The sequence below is a fragment of the Ixodes scapularis genome, unplaced genomic scaffold (assembly GCF_016920785.2).
Source record: "Ixodes scapularis isolate PalLabHiFi unplaced genomic scaffold, ASM1692078v2 PGA_scaffold8__174_contigs__length_109621045, whole genome shotgun sequence".
Lineage (NCBI taxonomy): Eukaryota > Metazoa > Arthropoda > Arachnida > Ixodida > Ixodidae > Ixodes > Ixodes scapularis.
Genome location: NW_024609883.1, coordinates 91526177 through 91554148, shown reverse-complemented (window position 1 = coordinate 91554148; position 27972 = coordinate 91526177). Strand labels below are relative to the sequence as shown.

General features: G+C 45.9%; 1 protein-coding gene across 1 annotated transcript in view; it reads left to right on the top strand.

Moving 5' to 3' along the window:
• The first annotated feature begins 9323 nt into the window (after positions 1-9323).
• Positions 9324-27972, top strand: part of LOC8040364 (sodium-dependent proline transporter-like) — a 41273-nt gene continuing 22624 nt past the window's right edge. The window contains exons 1-5 of the mRNA XM_040223229.2: positions 9324-9495; positions 12250-12381; positions 14093-14294; positions 18987-19130; positions 27769-27901. Of these exons, the coding sequence (XP_040079163.2) occupies positions 9324-9495; positions 12250-12381; positions 14093-14294; positions 18987-19130; positions 27769-27901 (783 nt within the window). The remainder of the gene's footprint in view (positions 9496-12249; positions 12382-14092; positions 14295-18986; positions 19131-27768; positions 27902-27972) is intronic.

Sequence of the window (27972 nt, the reverse complement as noted above, 5' to 3'; positions counted from 1 at the left end):
CTGAAACATTTATTTCAGTGAAAAACAAAACAAGAAAACCTTCTGAGCATGAAAGAAAATAATGTCCTTTTCATATTGACATTTATTGACATTAAAAAAAAATTGCGAATATTGCCGAGATAATAGCAAAAGCGAAAAACATAAAAAATGCAGATGAATGCTTTGTTGAGTAAGACAGTAAGAGGGTAAGAGTCAAGACAGTCTTCTACTGGTATGAATGCCACAGCCGTCCACAATGTCGAGTTCTTTTTGACGATATTAAGCTTGGGTGGACGTTGGTTCATGGAGAAATCTTGTTTTCCATAATTATATTGTGGTCCAGGTAACCTCATGCTATCAAAATTTTGCTTTCTATCCGAACCGCTAGCTTCATATTCTCACAGAGTTTTAGCCTTCTATGATATATATTTTATTTACAAAGGCCGAAAAACCAGCTTGTTTTCTCAGTAACGATCCCTGATACACTTCTAAATTGCCAACACTTCATACATAATTTTTCGCCAAGCTTTGCGCTCAGTTCGTTTATGATGAACGTTTATATTAAAAACGCAGGCATATTTTATATAATTTGGAGAATTCATAGAAGCCTATATCATTAACATCCGCCTTGCAGTTGCCTCGGAAAGCTCAAACGCGGGTATGGTGTAGGCACCGTATGCCTCTCCTAACCCCAGCTATAACAACTGCTGATTAAGGCAACTTAAACTTTGAGAACTTGCTTGCAGAATTAACAATTTCCTTTAACATGACACATTTTGAAGTGAAGAGCTGCTCTGATTGTGATTTTTTAGGAGATAAAAATATTTCAACAATACCTACATTGAATATAAAACAGCTTATTTCACATTTCATAAAAAAGAATTGAAGACAATTTTTTTCTTTAATAATTTGAAACATGAAGAACTATCGTCCTTGAATATGCCTTTGTCAAACAACAGGTTTATAACCCTTCAGCTTATGAAAGACATCATTTATCAGTCATAAAACTTTAGTACTCAGTCTTTGACGAATCAAGCTTCGCGGGCTATGACGCTGTCAACTGATTCAAAAGGTATAGGCGTGAATTTCAGGTTAGTTTATTTTATCCAATACACACGACGTCACATCAGCTGCCATTGAGGCGAACTTGCTGCTGAGCGTATATATACCTTCGGTCTTATACATTTCGCACCACAAATTCGTTTTCCTCGTGAAAAAGAGGTAGAAATGACTATGACTACAAACAAAACCCCAGGCTAGGGAAGAAAAGGGAAACGGGACAAAAACTCTCAAAAAAGGGGAAAATAGGGGAACTCTAAAAAATGACTACTCGTATGTGCGATATTACACATTACGCGAAAGTCATGTATGTTTAATTATCTCTTACATCCTAAAGGCTTACCTAGTAAGATTCCTTTAGACTGACTTCATTGACTCAAAGTTCTAAGTTTACAAATTCTATCACAAACAAAAGAAGAGCAATGCTTCTGTCTTCAAAGGGCGTATTGTTTCAAACCAAGAACTCAAACATAAGGTTTCAAAAATTCTAAGAACTATTCACGAACGTGACAAATGTACGCACGAAATCGTGGCTGACTCGCTCGTGCGCCCGTAGGGTTATTACCCCGTAGCACCGGGGTCCAAGCACCTGCCGACACGTCCGACTCCCTCGTAGGCAACAATGGTTCCGGTGACTGCCACGGTTCCAGATCCATCGCCGTCTTCTTCCGGATACATGAGCTGTGGTGTTCGACGAAATGTCTTCTAACTGAATTCACATCGCTGTATACATTCACTGAGCGCTTAGCGAATGCCGGGTGGGGCTATGATTGAGAATCTTTTGCGGATATCAAGTCGTCTGTTTTTGCACAGGCGTTTAAGTGACGTCAGAACGACGCTAAGCAATGATTAGCTTAGATTGAAAGGATAGTGAGTAGACCTCTATGCTAAGTGCGTTGAGATCTACCCACTATTTCTTCCAATCAGCCAAAGAGAACTCCACATTATGACATCATCGCAACCACTGTGCAAGAAGCAGACGAACTTGCGCTCCGTATTACCTCTGAGCAGCCAATCAGATCGTGGCATCTGCCGATAAGAATATTGAAGAACGAATTTCAGAGCAATAAGCGTGACATGAAAGATTCGGTGTGCCATTGCCCCCCCCCCTTTCCCCCGTTAGCGATGACGTCACAATGTGGCGTTCTGCTCCAAACAAACCGCTGCTAGGGCCGTCGTTATCGACAAATGCAATTTCCGAAAAATAGCGTACGCTAAAATAGCGCACGCAAAACGTAAAGCGTGGTTAGCGTTTGGCCCATGCGCAGTGGGTTTGCGCACGCAAAGCTTAAGTGTGCAATATTCTAAGACTCCCTATTATCGAGCTCCTTCGCTCTTTGGAGTCTTACTTAAAACTAAAGAATGAGTTGGATTTTTTTTCAGTGGGATGATTACAAGCAGATACGAAGCAAACACACCCATCATGCGAGCATGAAAAAGCGAAGTTTGGTTTCTGAAACCACTCATGTTGGAGTCAAAATAATTGCTCCTTCATTACAATGCACTTCATCTGCAGAATCAAAGAGAGGGCTCAACGCTGCTTCGATATCAAGTTCTAAACAGATGCTCTCCTTGCTGTATTTTTAGCCGATCTCCATGCGTGTGATAATTTTGGTAAGACTGTATCCTGTATGGTGCGCTAATGCAATTCGTTGTTATAAACATGGGGAGTTTTCTTAGGCCTGCCTGCCATGTTCCAAATAAATGCAAAATAGAAATCGTATCATCCTGCGAACGATTCAAACTGTTGCAGACGCCATATACTTCAGTCCTTCGGTGTGCGTTTGTCATGTGTTCGTCGACTGCAGCCGGCATCTCGAGACGTCTTGAGGATCGGAAGTTGTGGCAAATATTTCAGAAACAGCCAATACTCGACAAACGTTTATCGTGCTAAGCGTGAAATCTAGGCTCCCTATATCTATTATTTCTTTAAGTTTAAAATCAACGTCCGCTTTTTGACCGATCGTTCTTACGAAGCGAATTCAAGTCCCCATGTATTCGTCCAAAACAATGTCCTTAGCAACGATTAGTTTGGAGCAGTGACGTCACACTTACCGGGTCAATGATAGCGGTAATTAATTGAGGTTAGTGGTATTTCCGACAAAAGTGTCACTTACCCTGCTTGTACGCTAAGCTAACTGAGAGTGTTTTGTATGGTGAATCTTACTTTCATAATCGAAAGCATTTACGCTTACTTTGACTCGAACAGGAGCACCGCGAAAGTGTCACAGAAAAGAATCCAGCTTGAGGCATAAATACATCGTTGAAATAAAGCGCCTAAAGACAGGGGTAGAAGAAAATGGAAGTTAACAGGACACGTAGTACTTTCAACTGAATTCAGATCTTGAAAACACACCAGCGAAGCGAGAAAAAAAAAACGGCTAAAAAATCAAAAATAAAAAGGCTACACCCGATATTCCATGACTTGCTAATTGCGGATATACCCTAAATCCTCATCAGAGAGCGCCAGCGAAGAGGTGTTGTTTCGCTTGTGTGTTTTCGAAATAAAAATTCAGTTGAAAGTACAGCTAGCGTGTCCTATCAGCATCTATTTTCTTCTGTCCCAGTCTTTAGGCGTTTTACTTGAAGAATGTACAACCTACTAGCCCAACTGGCCATCTTAAGGCACAAAGACACATGCTGCCATTAATTGTGAAATTGTTCGACATTATGGTTTCCTCTTTGAACACAATCAAGTTTAATCAGTCTTTTAATATTTGGTTATGTAGCCCCTTAAAGTTGCCATGAAACGAATTTCGGGCTGGGATAAAGGATTTTTAATTGGGACTTTATTAATGGCATGTCGTGTAGTATTCCAAAAGAAAGAGGGTAAAAAGTCAAAAGCCAGCTTTTCGGTTGAACATTTGAAAGTGTAGCGGACTATTTCGTACCTTTTTTCTTCAAAAGTTCTCCGCCTTTTCGCTAGGATACATCCGCGGTTCCCAAAGCGCGTCAGCGGTGCCAACCTGACGTTAACCGACCCCACCTTACGCATTGGACACGAGAACTGCGTCACAAGGGCGTATGCGCTCATCAACAATCAATCCGTGAACGAATACTTGGATTCGCGTTCGTGGCCAATGAGTGCCCTGACAGAACTTATGCGCAACTGCGAATGGCAAGTTCTATGGTGGGTTTAAAAAAAAACAGGGTTGAAGCTTGGAGTCATCGCACCGGTGCCCAAGCATGTCACGACGACGTCATTTTTCGATTCGCCTTCGATTTTAGGATTAAAGCTAAGAAGGAAGGAGTAGAGAAATCCTTTCATGGCCCCTTTAAAGGGGTGCGGAGACGAATTGACGTGGAGCGCAAGCTCTCTGCCCGTTGCTTCAGAGTTGGCCAGCGAGAAGCACAATGCGTACCGCGCTCTTGACGTCAATTGTTCATGCACGGTCAAGAGCATTGTAGTTGTGCCACTTGCGGCTTGGTCCCCTCAACGCGTAACAATCTCGCCTGGCAGTAGTATCGGAGGGCGAGAGCTCGAGGTCGCTGCTTTGAAGCGTCCTTCCGCAGAACGAGCGCACTCGCGCTAGAAATGCCTCTCAAAGCCACAAGCGCGGACTAGCTCGCGCTTGTATACCTTTGGCTGCAGTTTCAACTTATGGGTGATTGAAGCATAATAAACGCGTTAACACGTTACCCAGCAAGTCACATTCAGGACTGAGTAAATCCACGAGAGAGCCGTACTGCCGCGAAGTGGCGCTGCTTCTTGGGAACTCATGACGTGACGGCATTTCAACGGAGCTTCACAGACCGCGACCAGACGAAATTTGAAATATGTTCATTCGTTTTAAAACTGGTTTTCTTGACTTCTCTTCTTGCAGCCCAGAAACTCTAGTCTAGGCTAGTGTTTCTGGGCTGCCGGCACAACATAGACCACCTCTAAACAAAGAAACAAGTGCAAAACATTTCATGTCCGTACCCCTTTAAGCTGTAAATGCTTGTCAGCATGAGTGCTTTTCACAGCTTGACACGACGATCGCACTACTAATAAACGAGTGCATTCAGCCCTTTTATATTATGTCGCATGTTTGTATACATATATATTGAATTGTTGTTTGCAATTTATGTCAACAATTTCGGACAGTCTTTACAGCGCTATTTAAAGTCGATGTGTGTGTTGTTTTCTGTCAAGCATATAAACAAAAGTTTGCAATAAATTGTTTTCAATGATTACGTATAACATTAGAAAGTACCTTGCAAACAGAACGCTCAGTATCACCGGGATAATGATCAGGAGTACCGTAGGAGAAAGCCTCTCCTCCATGGTGTCAGCAATGGCGACAGCGTTCGCGGCAGCCCGGAGAGCATTTGCAGCCGTTTTGAAGCGCTCCGTGTCCATCATGGCCAGGACTGTACTGACGCGGTTGTTGATGAAATCCTCCGTTTGACCTACACCACACGAAGATTGTAAACACGGCGGCATTATAAATTGCCTACTTACAAAAACAAATGCTTTATCAACAATTATAATTTTGCCTTTTAATTTACGTTCAAGGCGAACATTTGTTTCTTGAATGAGCTTTTTACGAAAGGTTTCAATCACTTAACATATAATATTTTCTGAAACGGAAAAGGTGAACTTTGGTGCATTTACTACGAGGGAATTGCTTTCGCTGGTGGTAGCAAACGCAGAAGGGAGACGAGCGTCTTGACGATTACAGGCACTAAACGAGCTACGCTTAGAGAATCCGCATTCTGTTCACCGATACTGTTGTGGTCGCCGCCGCCATCTTGGTGCTTAGCACGGAGAAGAAGCAACTTCCGATCGTCAGGATTCAAAAGTGTGACTTCCTCAGCTTTAGATTCAGTGTCAGAAAGCTCATGTGATATTGCTTCACTCTGTCGCGAACTGCTAAAACATTTCTGGAAGACGGAAAAACGTTTCCTTTGACTTCAGATAAGGCCTAAGATAACTGAAAACCATAAGGTTAAGCACCAAGATAGGTAAGTGTCGTTACTCTGAAGCGTAGCTGATTTAGTGGCTCTAATACCTCCCATAGACGATTTGAAACAGGGTATCTGGCGGCCGATTTGTTTGAGCAAGCACCTGCAATTGCCGGCCTGCCAAAGCTATCCTCACGTGCATGCTGTGCGTGCTTGCACGCATTGGGCACCTGTCTGGACGCCATGCTTGCAAGCGTCTATACTTGGTCTCACCTTAGCATGGACTAACCGCAAATGCTGTGCTAGCGCGAGTGGCTAGCCTTGACTGCCTTGTCTGAAGCACTCGCTGCGCGAGCGCTCGTGCAGTCGCCGAGGCTTCATTCGAAGCAACTAGCTCGCGCTTTCAGCACGCGCGGCTAACAATAGTCCATACTAAGGAGAGACAAAGTATATATGGAGTATTTACTTGTGGCCATTGTTCTGTGCTCGACCGCTGAGTGCGTGCTGATCGCGAGCTTCCACAGTTCTTTTACAACGTGCTTTCCACACGATCAAGATTGAACATCTTCAAAGCCTAATAATGTCAGCTCGTTCTGAGCATGCGCTTTAAACAGCGCCCTCAAATATGGCGTCCAGCGAATACCTCCTGTTCGCATAAACAAGATAGGACGACCTGCCGAAACCCAGTGGCCGGAAGTCTCTTGGAAGGCCTGAAAAGTCTTGTGTTTCTAGGGTTCGTCTCTCCCGTATAGACCACATATATCGGTCAGTTTACGTACGTCCTTGAAGCGGAGTGTCGTTTCCCAGAGGTGCGTCGTCGGGAAAGTGGGTGATGCGTCTGCTGCTTGGAAGCACGGGTCCCATGTGGTGGAACATGAAGAGCACTCCCACCAGGGCGACCACCTTCACCAGGATTGCGACTAGCATGGTGTTGCTCAAAGCGTTGTGCTGCTTCAGATTGCCTTCTGCAACACTCGCCTCGTGCCCACGCTTGCAAAGTGGACATTGACTTAACTCCGCTTCTTTTTCTTCTAAACCTCGCCCTTGCCCTCAAGAAAAAAAAAATAGTGAACAATTATTCAATTTGGTTTTTGTAACTACAGCGAGATCCCGAAGCCGGGTGAAGCGTATAAAGTGACCTCATAAGTCCGCTTGATAAAGTATCACACTAGGATTTACTACAGAAGGGCCCAATGGCGGTAAAAACATCACATCTAAATTAAAAAAAACACTAAAGTAAAAAAAAGTTATAACTCTTTTTTTTTTTTATGTTCGGTCCATAGCCTCCTTTCAGACGCTTTCAGGCGGCTGTGCATGGGCGCCGCCATAACCGACCTTCAGTTCTTGTTTCCTGTTATTCCGTTCGCTTCACTTTATCATTGCCACTGCAGGGCAGGTTATCGCCTCTTTAGGTGCTACTGCGTCCTTCTCCCTTCATAGGCCCCTGTGGAAGCTCGTCAATGCCCGCTTCAGTGACTCGTCATTTCGGTAAAACAAGAGAAGGTCGGCTATGGCGGCTCAATCTGGCGCGTGATTAAAGCGTCTTATAGACGCTTTAATCACGCGTATACAAGAACTCTAAGGAGGGCCGAGTTTCAGCGGCGCCTCGTAGCGGGGTCTGGAACTCGGTATTTTATTTCGTATTTTTTCGGGCTGCACCAGTTTGTGTTAGCCTCTATAGCGTCGGCGGCGCGCGGGCGCAGCCATTACCACCAGGTGTTGGCTGCGCAATCTGAAATAAAGCAAACTGGTTAACAAATTGGACTCCTTCAGTATCCTTTACACAGAGAAAAACATATTACAGCATGAACGCTCTTGAAACCAGAAAACGCGATGAGCTGGCACGCATCCACGGAAAACAGAAGAACCTGATGAGGTAGGAGTTAGGTAGGAGGACCGAGTTTTCGTGCCGCCTAGTGAGAACGCCTGTCACTAGGCGGCGCTAAAACTCGGTCCTTAGCCGGGAGCATGCTCTTCCATAGGGAGCACTCAGATGGAGTGGTCGTTAGTATTGAGTTGGTCGAGGAAAAGGCTTTCGTGAAAAGGAAGCCGTCGAAAGCGCACATAGTACATTCATACACACACGCGCTTTTGTTTGAGTGGTGACATCTTAGCCATTATTCCGCCGAATAGTTTGCTTTGTGTCTTTTGAAGGGCGAGATATCCGGTGTGGCTCTTCCACAGGGAACGCCCAGATGGCGTGGTCGTAAGTAGTGCCACTAAATAAGCTACGCTTCAGAGTAACGGCACTTGTCCATATTGTGTCTTAAAATCATGGTTGCCAGTTATCTGGTGTATACAAGAACTCTAAGGAGGGCCGTGTTTCAGCGGCGCTCATCCCATCGTCCTTAGATGCGGCGCCGCAGGCCTTCCTGGTATGGGCTACTTGCCTTTCTGCGGCACCGCGGTTCTCCTGAACCAAAATAAATATTATTATTATTATTATTATTATTATTATTATTATTATTATTATTATTATTATTATTATTATTATTATTATCTGAAGCTTTATCTGAAATCACAGGAAATGCGTTTCCGCCCTCCACAAATGTTTAAACCGTTCGCGACAGAGCAAAGCAATATTACATGACCTTCCTAGCACCGAATCTAATGCTGAGGGAATCGCACTTTTGAATCATGACGATCGGCCGTTGCGTCTGTTCTGCATACGAGCCAAAATGGCGGCGCCCACAACAATGTCGTGGAACGGAGTGCCGATACTCTAAGCGCAGCTTATTTAGTGGCTCCAGTCGTAAGTATAGAGCTGATCGTGACCTAAGGAGCGCAGCCAGTACGCCAAAAATCTCTCAAGCCATGAATAAAAGCAGGCACTGAACGCACCTCCCCTTCAGCCGCCCAAGTGCAATCTTCAGGTCCTAAATAGTCGTTAGTTTTATTAGCGAGTTTTAGTAGACCGTACTTCCCCTTTTGCTAACCCCCTCCGCTGCCCGTAACTTTAGAGCCAAGGCCATCGGCGCGCAGGTGCAGTGGCGGTTTCTTCGTAGCGGAGGGTTATCGGTGGGGGAAACACGGTCTACTAAAACTTGCTATTTTTAGGCAACGGGAGCGTAGCCTTTTAGAGTCCGGCGACATCGTTACGCTCTATAGCGGAGAAAGTTTGAGTACGCAATACGACTGCTTCCCTCCATCCCTTTCTCGTGGCCTACGAGATTCTTACGGTCTCCGAGAATCTCGGAGGCGATGCTTGCTGCACTGTATCTCGGTTTCGGCCGCCAGAAGGTTTCGGCCGCCAGGCGTTTTTTTAAGAGAAAGCGAAAAGAGAAAGAAACGCCATATCCCGCGAGCTTCGTTTACGCGCAAGAGGCACGCGCTGTGCAAAGAACGAAGAAGCAGTAGACTGGACCGTTCGCCCGTCCGTCCCCGTCCCTACCAGTGACATGCAGGCTCAGGCGGAGGCCGCGAACCCTCTGCCTCTGAGCCGCTACGAGGGCCAGCCTAAGCGGGAGAAGTGGGCCAACAAGCTCGAGTTTCTCCTCTCCTGCATCGGGATGTCGGTCGGGCTGGGCAACATCTGGCGGTTCCCGTACATGGCCTACGTCAACGGCGGAGGTGAGACATTCTTCTCTGCTCTCCCTCCCACCTCTTTCCACTTTAGCAGGGCAAACGCTGGAGAGGAGGTCTCCTCCTCAGCAGCGCTTGCTCTGCTAAAGTGGAAAGAGGTGGGAGGAGCTTCCACTGAACTTTTAACCTGCAAGTATGGCACGCGAAGAACCCTCTCCAGGCGCTTGAGACTGGCCTGCCAGAAGTAAGCAGCCCATGGCAGCACCACGAAAACCATCACCGCGAAGATTGCTGCTAGGCCTAACACACCATATCATAATCACCATCACTTTCATCTGTACATTACATCATCACATAATCACCATCACTAGACACGGCACCGCGGGCCTCCTTGGTACGGGCTTTTGCCTTTCTGCGGTGCCGCGCTCTCCTGAGCAAATAAAAACATTAAACATTAAACCTGCCAACGACTATTGACGGCAAGAAGTTTCTGTGTTGCCATCTGGCGGAACCCCGGCACAACGTAATGAGGACGCATAACGGGCGTTCGTTCAGCTTCGCTGTCTCGCTAGCAACTTTCCATTTTTTGTTCAATACCATGTTTTTATGTTTGTTCTGGATAATTACAAATTTTGCGTCTCGCAGGTCTTCATCCCTGATTTTAATGCTGCTAACTGTAGTGGTCTTATTTTTTTGCACTGGGCAAAGCAAGGTGAAGGCGCTCAGCTCTAGTAATTTCTTTTCAATTTACATATTTTTTCAAACTTTAATTTACAGTTTCAGAAACATTTCTTGTCACACTTTGTTGGAAAACAATTATGCCACCATTGTTGTCCTGGTTTCCTCCCTTGAGATAAAAACCTACTAGTTCTCTGTCCCGATCGTTGTATCTTTAAAAACTCAGAAGCAGTCCTGCTTTCATTTGCATTTATGCAGACCCTGAACATTCAAGCTTAATCAAATCAGCAGCAGCACCACGTTTAATATTTTGGCAATTAGAGTGAAAAGTCAAAGCTCCCAGCATATAGAGCTTGAATGCATGTGAGTTTTTACATTTAGTGCAAAAATAAATTTTGCATTGTAAAGAAGCGGGCAGTTGAAAAGCCCGACTGGAATTTCTAGAAAAAAAGAAAAAAAAAGCACGAAAACAAGCCATTATACACAGTTCAAATTGAAAAAGAACTTCAAAGACGTTTACAAATCTCTGTACCTTCAAGTGGGTAAGCCTCACGAGGGTCATGAGGCTTACCCTCACGAAGGTTGCGAGGGTTACCCTCTCGAGGGTCACGAGGGTTACCCTCACGGGGGTCACGGGGTTATCCTCACGAGGCTTACAACGGCTACTTTCATGACAGTCACCCTTTCAAAGATTCCTGGCTTTGTTAACATTTTGTTTGGCGAAGCGAGTATTACAACTTGAGCTTGATCAATCTTCAGTAAGCGCACGCTGACGTCTTCTAACATTGAGTACATTTACTTAAACTGCTTTAATTGAGGTTTAATCATAGAGCCAGCATTAGACTCGACCTCTCCTGAAAGCTGTAGTAGAAGGCATACCGTATCAACACAATCGCACACGGTTTTCTGAAACACTTGTGGGCACGGGAGCCCCTGCAAAAGAACTATCACTCGTTTTTTTAGCGTAAACGTGGTACAAGCAGGATGAAAGAGTGAGTTGTCCGCATGGTCCAGCGGTACCCGTGCTCACACAAGGGTTGTCGTCGTGAAAGCATCTGATAAGTGATTCGAACACACCGTCGCGCTCGCCAACACCCTTTTACAATTCTTAAAGTTATCATCTCTACTTCCCCAGTTGTCTTTCTTTTGTATATGGATGGAAGCTCTTTCGGTCGCGTATCTTGCGCCTCCGGTGAGAGAACTAACGAACTAACGCGCCGCGTCCGAAGGCAAGCGACCACGTATGGAGTGCGATGTAAAAAAATCCGGCATCCTCAGATTCCAGATATTACGTTACATTCACACGCTGCTCAGTGGCGCCCCTTAGCTCCGTGACGACACAGGTTTAGAGCTGCTTGATTGACTACTTCGGATCTTTGTGTTGGCTGAGGTCGTATTTAATTTGAAAATTATTATGGCAGATATATCAGGGCACCTTCCAAATTTGCGGATAAGCTGATACCTAGAAGCACAGTCACACGTAAGGATCCGTCGCTTCCATTGACAGCCCATCAGATGTCATGCCTTTCTTGGTATTGACCTATAGCTCAACCATCCACGATTACATTCTGTCATAGAAAAAATTACGTTCTTATGCCCTTTCAGTCAAAAGACACAATGTTTTCGTCATAAATACCTAGTGCAATGTACCTATGTGATCTTCATTTATTGTTTTTTTTTTTTATATTGCACTGATTCTTGTCCTATCCCATCATTATTTCGCCATTTCTGGTAGTGAAACCAGCAGCATTTGAAAAGAGCGAACCGATTCATTAATTAAGAGGAGAGTCTAGCAGCGTGGCGGAGTTTTCGGTTTTCTATGTCCCTTTTCCTTGGTCGGAAAATAAGGCAGCATGATATTTAGCTCATGCTGCCTTATTTTCCGACCAAGGAAAAGGGACATAGAAAACCGATTTACTCAAGAGAGGGTGCATATAGGGTTCTAACACCAGGTGTATCAAATTTTGCTGTTCGTTTTGTTTTATATTTTATTTTCGGTTGTGTTCTCTGTTTACACATGACGTATCTGTGGCCAAACATATCTTGCATTTTGTTCTCGAGCACACAGTCGTGCAGTTGATGGCCAGCACGTGCTTCAGGCTTATTTGAGTAAACATGTTGCAGCGGCCTTCCTCATACCGTACATCATCTTGATGATTACTGTCGGGAAGCCGATGTACTACCTGGAACTCATCCTCGGGCAGTTCCAGAACCTGGGTCCCACGGCGGCTTTCAACTGCTTCCCCCTGTCCAAAGGTCAGCTTGCTTTTTGTCCTATGTAAATTGTCCTCGATTGTCCTGCGTTGTTTCGTAATAAACTTTTTTGTTTCCGTTTGGTACCGTTCAAAGACACACTATTGCGACAAGGTTTTATGGCTATGAGAAGTATTCACTGGTAGTAATAGCTGAATCCTTCGCAACGCTACTAGGTCAACTAGGTCGTGGAACCCTGCCGGAGAGGGTACCCCCCCCCCCCCCCCTCCTTAAATCCGCTACCCCTTCTTTGAATCGCCATCTAGATGCTGTGTTTCAGCGCCATATAGATGCTGTGCTTTAAAGCCTCCGTAATTCATAACGTACATGTACATTGTTCCCCGTCTACAAATCGGTGGGTCGCGAACCTTGCGGGAGTGCGGCACTTTTTGTGGATGCAGCATCGGCAGTTCCGTAACTGAGTTGAGCTAATAACGTTGGTCCTTGGCTACTGATTCGCAACGTAACGGCGAGCTTCCACTATGTTTTGCAACGTCAATTCCACGCTACAATTAGGAGCACGTTAAGAGCTTACGCTCAGAATATGTACCCCAAAATAATGTCGTCCGACGAATTTGCATATATATGCTATTCAAGAAGAGGGCTTCTGTCCGGTGCCTATTTCAGCGTTTGTGCGTACGGTTGCTCGCTTTGCGAAGCGAGGAATAGAAGCGTGCCGGGCTGTTATCTAGCACGTGTGAGCTGTGATTTTTGTAAACATTGGAATGGTGCATGTAGATCTTTAAGGAAAAAAAAGTGCTCCCGACGGGTTCCATTTTCACAGTTCCTATTTGTTTCACGTAGTTTTCTCTGACCCCCGGGAGGACGAATAGGAACGCGCTGGGCTGTGATGTAGCACGTGTGAGCTGTGATTTTTTTAAAAATTAGAATGGTGTATATAGATCTCTAAGAAAAAATGGGCTTCAGGCCGGTTCCATTTTCACCGTTCGTTTTTGTAGCACGTAGTATGCTCTGATCGCCGAGGGGACGAATAGGCGCGCGCTGAGCTGCGATTTAGCCTGTTTGAGTCGTGATTTCTGTAAACGTAGAAATGTTGTATACACAAACCGCTGCGGCCCTAACGCCAGTCTGCTGTTTCGGCACTGCTATTGGCTGGGCGCATATGCGCAGACGCTTCACGCAAATCGGGATCTTACGCACCCCAACGGCCACACTTATACGGAAAACAAGTCGTCTGCTTCTTGCAAAGGAGTTGCGATGACGTCAGAACGACGCCCAGCTCTGATTGGTTATGATTGAAAGGATTGTGGGTAGAGCTGAATACTGGATGCCTTGAGGCCTACCCACTATCTGTTTCAATCAGCCAATAAGAACTCGGCGGTCTGGCATCACTGCAACCCCTTTACAAAAAGCAGACGAACTTGCGTTTCGCACAGTCTGGGAATTGCCTGTTTTGCCCACATCTGGTTTGGGCTTGTTAGGAAACAGTGTGTTGGTCTATACATTTACGAAAAAGGGCATCTGGTCGGTTCGATTTTCAGTGTTTATGCGTGTGGCGCATGATTCACTCGTTTTACGAAGCGACGAACCTGCGCACGCTGGACTGTGCGGATTGCAAGGTGGTTTGTTAATTTGTAAACATGGGGAGGGGGGATATATAGCAGACCGCTTCTGCAGGCTGGATTTGTGTGGCACCACACTGCTCGTCGGTGTGACGATGCAAAGCATGAGCGCTCGCGTCACTGCTTCGCAGGGTTGGGCGTGTGCATGGCCTACACCTGCTTCTTCATCTGCCTCTACTTCAACGTCATCCTGGCGTATGCGCTCATCTACATCGTGCACTCCCTGAAGAGCCCGCTTCCCTGGGTTTCCTGCGATCAGAAATGGGCCAACGAGATGTGCTTTGACAGGAACGAGACCAGCTGCCGAACCGTGAATCACCATCTCTTTGACAAGTAACGCACGCAGACATCAGCTCGTTTCACTGTTGAGCGAACTTCGTGAGCATGTAGAGGGCCCTATTTCACTTACCCTCGCCGCGCGATCCGTCACGTGATCGCCCGCTCTCGGGCGACCTTGGCACTGCTGGGCAGCATTCTCTCCTAAAAGATATGTGCGGGACCTAAAGCGTTGTTGTGCCTGGCTTACCGTGATTGACCAAATGACGGGCATAACATATTTTTTTAGACTTTCAAGTCTGACCGTGTTTTGGTTTAAGAACGACATGGCTCCTAGCCTCCACGGTGCTTTCTCCTCACTCCTTCATCGTAAATGATGATAAGTAGCGAGGATCACAATTCTCGACGTCACTCCGATGGAAACCCTGGTCGTGACGTCGCGAATGCAAGACATAAGAGGGCGCCATCGAAGCATCTCCGCGATAAAACTACGCTCACCTCGAAGCAGACCGAGCGGTAAGAGCTACGCGCTTGCCGGGCCAACCAACCTCTCCGTTTCAACTCCTGAATCCCCTCCTTGCACGTGCGTGGGTGCGGGTGATTACGTGGCGAACGATTTACGTATAACTCATTCAACGAGCATGTAGCATTAACACAATTTTCAGTTTATGCGTGAAAGGAGCCTAGATTATCACTATCTTTCTTCTTGGCTACCATCTGACCCAGGGCTCTTGTTCCAGCTGGTCCAGCTGCTGAATAATTGCACCTTTGGCTCAGTATGTAATTGTGGACTTACGGAGAAATCAACATTTAGGGACGCTGTAGACACCGCCGTCATAGTTGACTGCTCAAACTGTTGTACGTTCTGTGCACTGAGAAACTGAGGAAGAGGAGAGGGGACGTGAAAACGCCAAGCTCTGGTTGGAACGATTAGTGGGTAGACCTAAAGCTAGCTACCCCGAGAGGAAAAATCCATCAATGTAACCCTGTTTGGCAGTCAATGTTTCCTAGTGAACCGCTGACTGTGCCTGACTGTAAGTCAAGCATGTCTCTGACCGACAGTCAAACTCCAGTCAGACTCCACTTGTCGGCTTTCTGATGGTTTCCTGGTGGCAGTCGGCCGCCGCGAAATGCCATTAAGATGTCTTGGTGGCGATTCTGATTGTACATCAATTGTCTCTGACTGTACGTCAAAAAGCTTTGACGTGCAGACAGACGTACGGTCAAAGGACGTAAAGTTCGTTCGGATACTATTTCGTTAAATCTATGAATACGAAAACTAATCTATGCACCAGAAAACGATTTAGGGACGTGAGCCCATAAAACCGCTGATGTTAGAGATATGACACGCAGCCGACCGACGACCTTGATCAGAAGCCCGCCTAAACGCCGAACATGCCACTTCGCTTCGCCCATAGAGGCTTTGCCGAGCTTTCAAGAACGGTCGCTCTCGACTCGTTTTGTTTGCCCGCTTGCTCCAACCTGTGGATCCTGCCCGGGCTCTACAATGTCTTATGTTTTAGTAGAATTTCTACTCGACAAGACCCAGCCTCTTGTGAGTTCCGACGATGTAAGGGACTTTAGCGGCGTAGTTGAAGGCGACAATGTGTACCAGGTCTACTGGGCCGGAGACGCGCAAACAAAAGGATCGTTCTACGACGCGAAAGTACTCTACCTGGCAGGTGAGTAGAACTGAAGTACGGCGAGTGATGTACGAGTGCTTTGCATAACATGTTGAAGGCTTAACTGCATTTGCAGCTGAAGCATCTCGTATAAAACGAATGCTAAAATCGAGATTCCAAAGCGATGGCATATCATAGAGGTTAAGGTGTCCGATTTGTACGCAAGTGGTCACGGGTTCCATCTGCGATGGTCTTGCTTTTTCCTTCTTTTTTTTTTTTCTCGAACATTTTGTTTTATCGAGGCATTTGGCGATATTTATGAGTGCGTATAGCTTTACTCTTATATAAATGCTGCCATTGTTCACGAAATTCCCTTGGCAGTGGCAGTCAAACGTCATCTGATGGACCATCAGATGACGTCTGATGGTCCATCACGTTCCACCAAGGCTGCTGACTGGCAGTCAGTGTCCCAAATTACGTATCTTGATGGAATTTTCAATAGGGACCTTTGTCTCCATTGCACTCGTCGAACGCTTTAGAACACGGAACGGCTGCGTCCGGCGCTTGGATCTTGCATTTGAACGTGTTCGTCGAGTGCAGCGGAAACAGAGGCAGCTAGCTTTAGGTCTACGCACTAGTTATTTGAATCAGAGCTCGGCTTTCTGGCGTTTCCCGCGCGCTCTTGTCTCCTCCTTTCAGTCAGTTTCTCGGCGCATACAAAGCCGACGGTGGTACTCGAGGAACTGTGTAAGCAATAAAACTACGCGAAACAAACTTCAGACTCGCACATTTCTTACGGTCTCTCCTTAATCACTAGTGAGGAGTTTAGCCTACAAAGAGGATCAGGAAGTTGCAGTTTCAGTAAATAAACTTCAATAAAAAAAGGAAGGAAGGGAAGGGGGTGTACCCTCTCACAATATTAGTAAGTTTTGTTATTGCGTATACTATAGCAAACGCAAACAGTGTGCGTTTGCGTTAGCGTTGCGTGTGCCAGATTCCACTTGCGTCGGGAGTCCTAAAACTGCGGTGCGCATTCGCAGCTTGAAGCACGCGATGCTAGCTCAAACGTACAGCGGTTGCGTCTGTTATTTTACGCAATACTAAAGCTCTCTATTCATTCATGGCCCAGACGTCTGCGAAGCTGCGGTGTGTCCACTTGTTCTGTAATGCGAGCGTTATGACCGCTGATGGCTGAATAAATGCATTGCGTGGCGAGTTTCGAGCACGTTGTTTTTGCACCGCGGCCAAAAGGATTGCGGTACTAAAGCGAATAAGGTCACCGGAGAACAAAGAGACTCTTCCACAAAATGGTGAAATGATGCATAGATTATGCGCAGCCACCATTTGTTGGTCTCATCGCTTCCGGCGTCAAGCCCGTAATTGGTTCCGAGATTACGCCGAGCGCTGACGCAGCATTCGTGTGGAATGCGTTTCGATCCGAGTGCACTCCGAATGCTGATAAAGCGCTCGTGTCCAGTGTGCGCTCATATTGCATGACAAACTAATGGCGGCCGCACATAATGTGTGCATCATTTAGAAGGGTCTATTGCTGCGTTTCATGAGCTGTCAATGACTACAGCAGTAGTCAGGTCGCCTGCTAGTTTAAAACAAATGGCGCTGAACCTGTTAGGCAGGCGTAATAAATTGTTTTCTCGTTGTGGAATTATATTTTGTGTTGTAAAATTATTACGAAGAACGCAAAGGAGGTTTAGTGAAACAATCCACATTTTATTTACCAAAAAAAAAAACAAAAAAAAAAAACCAAAGGATGCCACTGAGAGAATGCTGTTAAAACGTTTTGACTGGGTCCGGCATCAATTTACAAAAAGCGGACGGAACCTATCGCTGGTTCTAATCAATTCAGATGCGCACTGAACCCATAAAGTAAGATGTAAACGTGATAATCGAGAAGACACATTTTATATTTATTATAGAAGGAATACGGCTACACGTCAACCTTTAAACATTAACACTTACTTCATTTCGCATAGGCTCAGGTAGTTATAAAAGGAAATGAATCTATGGTAAATTTTGAAGTGGCTGACTCTAGATATAAAATTGTTTCGTAAATGATTGACATAAACTTTGGAAGAAACAAAAAACAACTAAGCGAAGGAAAATGAAGGAAAATAGCCAGCAAGACTAGTTGACAAAAATTTTGCATTGGAAACTAAATAATTAGTTCAGAACAAAATGTAAAAAAAGGAGAGGGCAGACCAGGTGTCGTTAAAGCAGGTCAACCTATTTTTGACTACTTGCCTTAAATACATATGCTGCATGGCGGTTTAGACGTGATGAATGTTTGAGGCCTTTGCTTGGTGTCGAGAACTACGAGCTCGCGCCCGCTTGATTGTGTAATATAAAAGTTGGAAAACCAAAAATATTCAGAATTTATGTAAACGAAATCGAAAACATGGTGTATGTTTGACGGCATTTGTTTAGTTTTCTTACAACCTCTCATTGATTTCAGTTTGTGCTCGGTACTGTCATGACAACAGTGTTGTAGGCGTCACAGAAGAAAAAGTAACGGAATACGTTGCTCATTACCTCTTAATAAAATAGAAATAAAGCGTCACCGACCTACTTTACATTACTATAAAAGAAATATGTTATCGTTACCAATAAAAAGTAGTAGCGCAGGTTAATTTTGTATTACTTTTTATTTAGAGAACGAGGGCGTTTTTCTACACCGCGATAAAAGGCGCGGTCTTTGGGGTTTCTCCAAAGTGGTAGCGTTTGTGCAGGGAAAAGAGAGGCAAACATTTGAAAGTATGTTGGGTCACTGCCCGAATTTGTATGAGTTGGCGCTTAAAAATGTGAAAACAATTGAAGTGTAATTTTTTTTTAAACCTTGGAAACAAGTAACGCGTAACGTTACTCCGTTAAACGATACTTGGCATAAGTAACGGAAATGCGCTATCCGCTACCACTTTGAAAATATAAAAAAAATAAATTACTACGTTACCGTAAAAATAAGGCGTTACCGGTAACGCCGTTACATATAAGGGGTAACAGCCAACACTGCAAGACACTACGCGATTCTGAGATGGCGGTGGCCAGGGCCATCGCAGTATCACTTCTTATTGCAATTACCTACCCTGACTGTTTCTCTTATTCCTTCCTAAAGCTACGTCGACCAAGTCGTCACCGCGAACCGGACAGTAACGGTTACTCGCGGCAGCAAATCCGTTCCTGTTCCGTACGAGGCTTACATCAACGCGAGCTACGGCTGTACCAATGCCACGCAGTCAGCGTCAGAGCAGTTCTTCTAGTAAGTACAGTGCTTCTTCGCATAAAATGAGCAATTGCTATTCTTTTTTACTTCTTTTTTAAATAGCGAGGGCATCTGAAATTATCATTCAACGCTTACAAATCTACGGCCCATCGCGCGTGTTCGTCGCTTTAGAAAGTGAGCAAACCAAGTGCCTTTATTCGCAAACGCTAAAAATGGCACGGGGACAAGACTCCTTATGTGGATCGCACGTTCGTCTGCCTCTTGCACAATGCTTGCGACAATGTCAGAACGCTGCGCTCCTATTGGCTGAATGAAAATATGGCGGGTACACCACGAGGCATCTAGCATCGAGGTCTACCCACTAATCTTTCAATACAAGCCAATCAGAGCTCGGTGTTGTTCTGACGTCACCGCTACTCCTGGGCAAGAAGCAGACGACTTGCTCTCCGCAGATATCAAACGCGGAAAGATGGCGAGCGCCATGGCGATGCTCTTTTGTCGCGGCATTGATTAATAGTTCCATGGGACCGTTGAGTCGGATGCGGTCGTCGGACTAAATGCGAAACGGAGTGTGGACCCCCGTTTCGAACGACTGCTCTCGGGTGGCAGCTTTGGAAACCCTGCACGCCCTTACAAAAATGATCAATGAGTTTCAGTTGAGTTTCTAATGTATTTCTGTAGAGTCAGTTGAAACTCGATACAAACTCAACGTCTAATGAGTTTGGTCATAAGAAACTCAATATCGATGCTTTTGAATTTACTCCCTATGAATGGAATTGAGTTTGGTGATTAAGAACTTAATAAATATTCTTTTGAATTTACTCATTGAGAATGCAATTGAGATTGGTATAGGAAACTCAATATCGATTCGATTGAATTTACTCATTAGGAATGCGATTGAGTTTGGTCAAAAGAAGCCTAATATCAATTTCATTGACTTTGCTCATTAGTGATGCAATTGAGTTTGGTCTTTAAGAACCCAATATTGGTTATTTTGAATTTACTCATGAAGAATGAGATTGAGTTTGTTCATTAAGAGTGCAAACTATATTCGTTTGAATTTCCTCATGAATAATTCGATTGGGTTTGCGTGTTTAGAGCTCAGTATCCATCTATTTGAATTTATTTATTAGATATGCAAACGAGTGTGGATTTAGCGACAGCACCGAACGATCATTACTTGTACCAAGGCGTTTTTTTTTGTTGTTGCTTTGCTTTGTTTTTACTAAGAGATAGGGTCTAACAACGTCACAACACTGTTTATAATTTACCAGACTTTTGAGGAGGGGATAGCATACTAAGAGCCCCGATAAATATTGAGGTGGTCACCGGCCAAATGAATACCTTATTATATATTTATACGTAATAAGGTGGTGGAGTTGTCAAGGGAGAGTGATTAGTGCGTTGTGACTACATTATGATGTTTCTGTTTGTTTCCTTAATGTGCATTGTTTCCTCCATATTCTATGCTTTCAGGAATTATAAGATGAAAATTCCCCACACATGGCAGGATGTTTTTAAATGCAGTTAGAAAAACGTTTATTGAAACATTTAAAATATTCCTTTGAAACTCTATTGCGAAAATTAAATTAAAACACTATTTAAAAAATAATAAAGTGCAATCGCTAAACATTTAATTAAACGCAATGTCGAATAGCCTGTGAAGGTACAATATGACTCAAAAAAAAAAAAGAAACTATTGAGTTTCAATGGATCGTTTCCAAGAAGCGAACGTTCTGCGCACGCGCGAGCGTCCGATGCCAAGCGGTGGAAGTCGGCACGAAAAATCGAGGGAATTCCGAAGGAGGCTGTTGATCAGCGAGTAGAACACGTAATTGCAGCATATATATATATATATATATATATGTGCTGCAATTATATATATATATATATATATATATACATATATATATGCAATTATATATATATATATATATATATATATATATATATATATATATATATATATTGTATTACACCATCTTCCCGAAGGGAACCATGGGGTGATGCGGAGCATCGCGGATCGTTATTAACGGTGCTATTAACGGTGTTAGTAACGTTGTTGAACTTCACGGTCCTGAACCTCAGGTTCTGCTGCTCGACGTTCACGAACCAACGCGGCTTCCCGTTCTCGAAGGTCGGGTTCCGCCGCTCGCTTCATACGTTTGCGTTGAACTTCACGGTCCCGAACCTCAGGTTCTGCTGCTCGACGTTCTCGAACCGCCGCTGCTTCACGTTGTCGTAGTTCAGCATCCGCCGCTCGACGTTGACGAATGGACGCCGCTTCTCGTTGCCGTAGTTCAGGGTCTGCCGCTCGCTTCAAGAGTTTGCGCTCAGCGTCGCGTGCCCTTCGCTGTGCAGCTTTGTCTTCAGTGGACGTAGCGTTGCTGTTAGTTTGTGGGGTGGTGCTTGCTTGCGCCAGCCCACTAACTGACGTGACTGTTGCTTCCATCACACTTCATCGGAAGAACGAAGTGAAGTGGAGTCAACAGCGGTAAACTGAACGCGTGCAGCGCGCTACCGCTGCTTATATTCACACTTGAAGGAGAGGAGACTAGAGGAGGAGAGTTGCGCATGCGCGCGCGGTGTGAGTAGAAGCGAACGCACGCGAAGTGCACGCAGCTGGTAGAGAGTGAGAGCGGAGAGAGTAACGCGCAGCTGTTGGAAAGAGGGAAGGAGGAGTGTTGCGCGTGCGTAGTGTGAGTGCGGACTACGACGCCGCGGGACATAGACCCGATCAAGAGATGCTCCGCATCTAAAAACACGACGTTTGGGTGGACGCCACGGATGCCGCTCTTTAAACTAGCGTTGGGCACGATCCGCAGCTCAGAGAGCGAAGAAACTGGTAGCGTAGCTTCGGGAGGCACTCACTTGATCGAATGACGTTTTAGCGAACGCCCACGTTTCATCGAATGACACTTTAGCGAAGAGTCAGACGCCGCGAAGCGGCGTTTTCGGGTGGGCCAAGGGAGTTCATATTTTTGTAATGAGTTGCCGCAGACTGTCGCCGCGAAGCGGCGTAAAGCGCAGCGCGACGGATGGGTTAACGCGCGCCCCCGTTATTCGCTAAAACGACCATTCGCTCAAATGTCGCCGTTCGCTAAAATGTCATTCGCTCTTGTGATATGGACCCCGTAGCTTCCATTCCCGATTGGTAGCGCAGTTAGGTCACTTCCTCGATTTTTAGTTCGTGCAGCCACCGTCTGGTGCCGTCGGTATATGGAAAAGGTCCATTGAGACTCAACTTGGTGTACTGAGTGAATTCTTTATAATTATCGCTTCATTTTTCGTAAGGGCGATGTCGAACTAAAACCGCAACGTCACGGCATACTTTATGCGTTTGGTTGAATTAGAAGGAAGCAAAAAGGCTCCCGCAGAAAATGAGATGAGTAAAGTGACGTTGCACTTTTGACGCTGTCTGATTGGCTCGTCGGCATCTTGGGTTGGCCGCGCTCCTACGTTCACTATCTTATGGAATGACTGAAACGTTCTACGATGTCTGTTGTTCCGCTATCGTGCGGTGGTTTCAACCTTTTAATAATCGGCGTGTGACTTTCGAAAGGGGTCCAAAGTGAACGCGGCATGACGTGTGTTGGCATCTTTAGGATTCTCCTTGGTACGAGGCACGCACGAAACATGGATGTCCCACGAAAGGCCCATTCACACACTTGTCACTCTTTAGAACTGAGCGCGCGCTCTAAAACCACTTACAATCTCTTACGACGAGAGGACACACTGACACGCTGGCGTGATTTTTGCGATGACCCTGGAACTGCATTGCACCAGAGCGATGGTTTGGCGTTAATTGCGATATCAAATATATGTACTAATTATGAAAAATCTTTGTTCATAACATAAAAAAAAGATTTCGAGCCAAGAAAGCAAGAATGATGCGGGGAAAAAAATGGAAACTATACAAGACCCCCAAGTGCTCCACTGCTACCCGATAGGAGGTGCCAGCGTGTCATCCCGTCGTAAAAGATTTTAAGAGGTTTCGATACATTCGGTTCTAAGAAGTCTCCAGTGAGGTAACGGGCCTCAAGTCGCGGCCATATCTCGACGTAACGCTGTCAAACGATCGCGGTGAAATGCTATAGCTGCATGCAAATATGCCCTTCAGTCGTCCTTTCAAACTTCTCTTTGAACCCATGGGAAACACGCCAGATAAACACCTAAGTTGGCACAAGCCTGGGAGCCCAAGGGGTCTAACTTGCGCAGGATGCGGTTTTTTTCTAAGGCTTTAATTACTGCCAGAGTATTTTTCTTTTGCCTTTCTGCAACTGCTCTGGCTCGCCGCGTAATTGCCGAACTGCCAGACTTCAGACAAAAGGGAGTTTTCGTAGATCGTTTTCGCCGTCCCGCAACGGTCTCCGCAACTCACTGCGATACCCGGAACTCTACAGTCAAGGCCATCGGCTCGCGGGCGCAGCAGCGGCTTCTTCGTTGCGGAGAGCTTAACGGAGGAGGAATCGCGGTCTCCGAAAACTCCCTGAAGATACCACGTATACAAACCGAAGAATCATGCAGTGAAGCGTACATGTGGCGCTTGTTTTGGCAAATTATGCCCAACATGTTCACTTGAAGACCAACGATGAGAAGTGGTTATGCCTCAATCTGGCGCTTGCTTGACGATTTAGGCCCGAAGATGCCAGGGCCGCGGCTTGCTTTAAACGGCGTCTCAGCTGAGACTGGGGGGAAATAAAGTACTGTCAAAGCCAGCGCACGACCTGAGCGTGACTCAAACCACATATCTCACGACGCTCGCGGGCCCCCAGCCTTTGCAGTGCTTTCTTTCACGCAGTCTCAGCTAAGATGTTCTTTCTAGCAAGCCGGCCCAGATGGCAGCCAGACTACCAAAACCGAAGCATAGCTTTGGCACTTGCTTGGCGAATTAGGGCCAACACACCCAGGCCTTTGCCAAAGAAGAACAAGTTTGGCTCTTCCTTGGCTTCTTCGGACTTTCTAAATTCCCAGACAACAACCATATTTTCGCCCAAAGAGCGGTGCCGCTTGAGAACGCATTGTGTGAGTTCTTTCAGACACTATAAAGGCGGAAATGAATAAGCTCTCGATTCTGAAAGCCCCAGTGGGGTGGGAAGTAAAGGTTTAGGCTTTCTGGAAGTCACCAGTGTAGTGACGTGTGTTCTACTAAAATATCAAATGTATTTAACTGATTGTTACATCTCCAAATTGGGAATATCGATGAATTCTCAATGTCAACTTCTGTCTCGGCTGCTGGTCCCAAATCGCCTCGCCTAGTGCTGGCTTGCGCGTGGTCTTCAGTGCGTCCTCCTCTCCCGGCACCTCCTCGCAGCGAATCGCTCAGCTGGCCGAAGGGAGAGTGGTAGTCCCAAACGGCAGGTCGGGTCTTGGCCCTTGCTGCGCGCGGGGTCTTCTGAGAATGCCGTCTGGGGGACGTGTCGGTGGAGAGGAATGTGCTCGCCGTTATGCCTCTCGGCCGCACCGCCACAGCCTCAAACCTAAACGTAAGCTACGAAAGAACAAAAATAAAGTTGCTTTTGGGCAGCGCCATATTGCTACCAAGCTTGTGCACTCTCAACAAAAGGGTTGTCGTAGGGTACTACACTTGGGGTAGTCAGAAGCCGTCACAGATATCGCTACCCCCGCTTCGTTATACTAACAACCCCATGGGCAGTCACACGGCACGCAATCAGCAGGTAATCACAGCGAGCACCCCCAAAAGCAACATGGCGGCTGGCGAGCGACAGTGGAGCAATACGAGTGAGGCCTAGCGAGCTGGACTGCTTTTTGCTAAAATACGATTCTCAAGTGCGTACGCCCATTCGCTGCCTTCCGTGCGCACAAAGCACTCCGAAACGCGCCTCGAAGCACCGGCACCGCACCTAATACGAGTAGGGGCGACGATGTGAGGAGGGGGGGGGGGGGGGCGCATTCGAGGGGGTTTGTCCGCGATTGCTTTCGCGAGGCCGGCTGCATTTACTTCGCGGCCAGAAAACATTCAAAGAAGGAAACAAAATAGCGACAAATGGAATGATGTCTTTATTGCACAGAGCATCTGCTTGTTGGGCTTGCCGCAAGTGATCCGGCGTTTTCGGTTGACAGCGGCGAGGCGAAGCATCACCGATTTAAGCGGCGTCCGTTCCGATCGTTCAACGCTCCTGCCCACTTGTTAGCATTCGTTATCCACTTTGAAGTCCCTGGTAATCCTCACCCCGTCTGTGCACGCACTTGGCGCTATTCACCGCACGGAACACCCATTCAACTGGCTATGGTACTGATCCCATTTGGACGAGAGGCCGAGAACCGAACCAGACCGAACCCTTTGTGGCTGCTACGTGGAGCCATGGAAAGCCTCCATGTTTTTCACTCAAATAAGTAGACACATAAACGCGCAACCCCTTGAATTGGGCGGCGACACGCGCCACCTAACGGACAGCGCTCAAACTAAAGAAAAAAAGAAACCAGCAATTCTTGCTCTGAGCGCCTCGCCGGACAATGCCGTACGTTCATATCCCACGCCACACTTCACTCATACGCGACATACAGACATCACTACATCAACGCATTCAGAAACAGCACAAGATACAACATCACATGTTGACACTCTACATTCCTATACACAAGGGTAGTCGACACCACCAGCTTATATACTGCTGTATTTTATGTGACCGATTAGGATGGTGACCACTGTCATATTTCGCATAAATACGAAAAGACTGTGCAAGATTTAGCCGTATATGTTCTTTTCCTCTACTGCCCTTAGGAAAGCGCTCGTATCTCTAATGTAGGGCCATTGCAAAAGTGAACTGCAGGTTATAAATAAATTTGAATAGTTGCTACACGTCACATTTTGAACAGTTTCGTTTTCTCGCTTGCCTACACTTCAAATATACAGAAGCCTGTTTAATTAATTGTATTAATTATCAAAACCAATTTCTGCAATCACAACTTTCTGAACATACTGATGCATTTTCTTTTCTCTTTTTACATATCCAGACTGAATTTAGCGGCGGTTGGGTACACGTTGAGTACACTGAGCACGCGCAGGTGATTTTAGCGAAGCCCGTCCGCCGGTCCTCCCCGAAGCGTTATTTCAGTTTTCTTCTTTTCGCTAAATATCCGTTCTATGTATTCGCGCTCGCGCCAAGAGGACAGTGCAGAATTGCTGCTTTCGGGCCCGTGCCTTCACCTGCAACGAACGCGAAATACGTATGCTAAATTATCTAAATCCTGCTCGAGACAGTAGTGTCTGACTGCGTGCGTCTGACTGCGTTGCGGCAGCAAGAAATCAGGACATCCCTGCTGCTTATATCGCGTGCCAAGATGATTCCTTGAATTGGATTCCACGCTTGATACGAAGCACAGACGTGCCGGTGAGTGGCTTTCGGTTCTCGACGCAACGCTGTCAAACGCTAGTGTCTGAACCGGCCTTGTTTGAAGCATTTTTTTATCGAGTATGCTCGATGAAATGTGCCAAATGAACCAGAGAAGGCGAATCATGTACCTCGAGACAGAGAAATAGTGAAATACACGGACATGATCCCAGATATCTGTGTACGTTCGTCTTGTCCGGCCTCAGTCGTGGTGTTCAATGCCCCATACTTCACTGCACTTGAAAGCAAAAAAATTGGGTAGGACAGGCGCGCAAGTTCGGCGGAACCGAGGAGGCCAGTTGCAACTGATCTGCACGCAGAACTGACCGATCACACCTTTTTTTGAGATTACGCTCTTTACTGAGCCGCACAATAAAAGACGACGAGAGTATCTCGTCCGGCGAACATTCAAGTCAACTCACGCCTGTGCGTAGCTTCCTGTGCTTTTCTAGAGATTTGGTTAAATTCCTCGAGCACGACGCCAGCTGCCAGCTGTTTACTGCTGTACATGCTAAAACCCGCGACGGAACCAAAAAGGACAACCGCGATACTTTTTATCTGCCTCGGGTTTTAGCAGGTGCCTACCAAGGTTGCCTGTACTTGTTTGTTTTCTGCCAGTTTAGGCGAACTGAGCCACACGCTTGTTTCGACCGGTTCAAATTTGAATAAATGATAACCAACGCACAAAAAAAAACACGTTTCAAGTTTTTTTTTTTTTTTTAGATTTTTGAAGTGACTTTTACTATTGAACGACTGCATGCACTTGAATGTTCAATTCAAGAGTTTATAAAACGTGACTACCCCATGCTTGTCACCTGCCAACAGGGTGCTAACTCTCAATGGCTCGAGCCCAGCGGGTAGTTAAGTAAGCCTGTGGGGTAGTTACAGCCGTCAAAACGCACGATGACGAGGGGGGGTGCTCACTTTTTCTTAGAGTGTGTTCGGGCCCATGTGTTGTCTGACATGGCATCGTCCGGGAAATTGCGTATTGTACACCCAATGATAGCAGCCAGCTGTGCCCCCCAAAAAAACATCCTGCAGTGAGGCTTAGCCTGTTGCTAATTTATCTCTCGCTTTTTAGTAAGCTTTCTTTTTACTAGGATTGTCATGTAGATAAAGGCCAACGCACTGTTTACAAACAAGTCCACACAAAGTGTGTCAAAAGGCAAAGTTTCTTAAAAAAAAATTGGTACTGATATTGGCGAAAACATTTCTACTAATCCAAAAATGGTACCACTAGTCAAATTTACCAGGCAAGGGTAAAACAGAGCATGTGAATAGATATTCCCTAACGAAGTATGAGGTATATTTTGTTGCAGCCGACAAGTGCTTTCGATGAGCCAAGGCATCGAATTTCCCGGAGAGCTTCAATGGGACCTAACGTTCTCCCTCTTCCTGTCTTGGGTCTTCGTCTATATCGCGCTGATAAAAGGAATCAAGACCTCGGGAAAGGTGAGGCAGGATTCCGTATAAGCCTAGATATAGAACCCTCTTATTGACAACACGTCAGTGTAGTCTGGTGT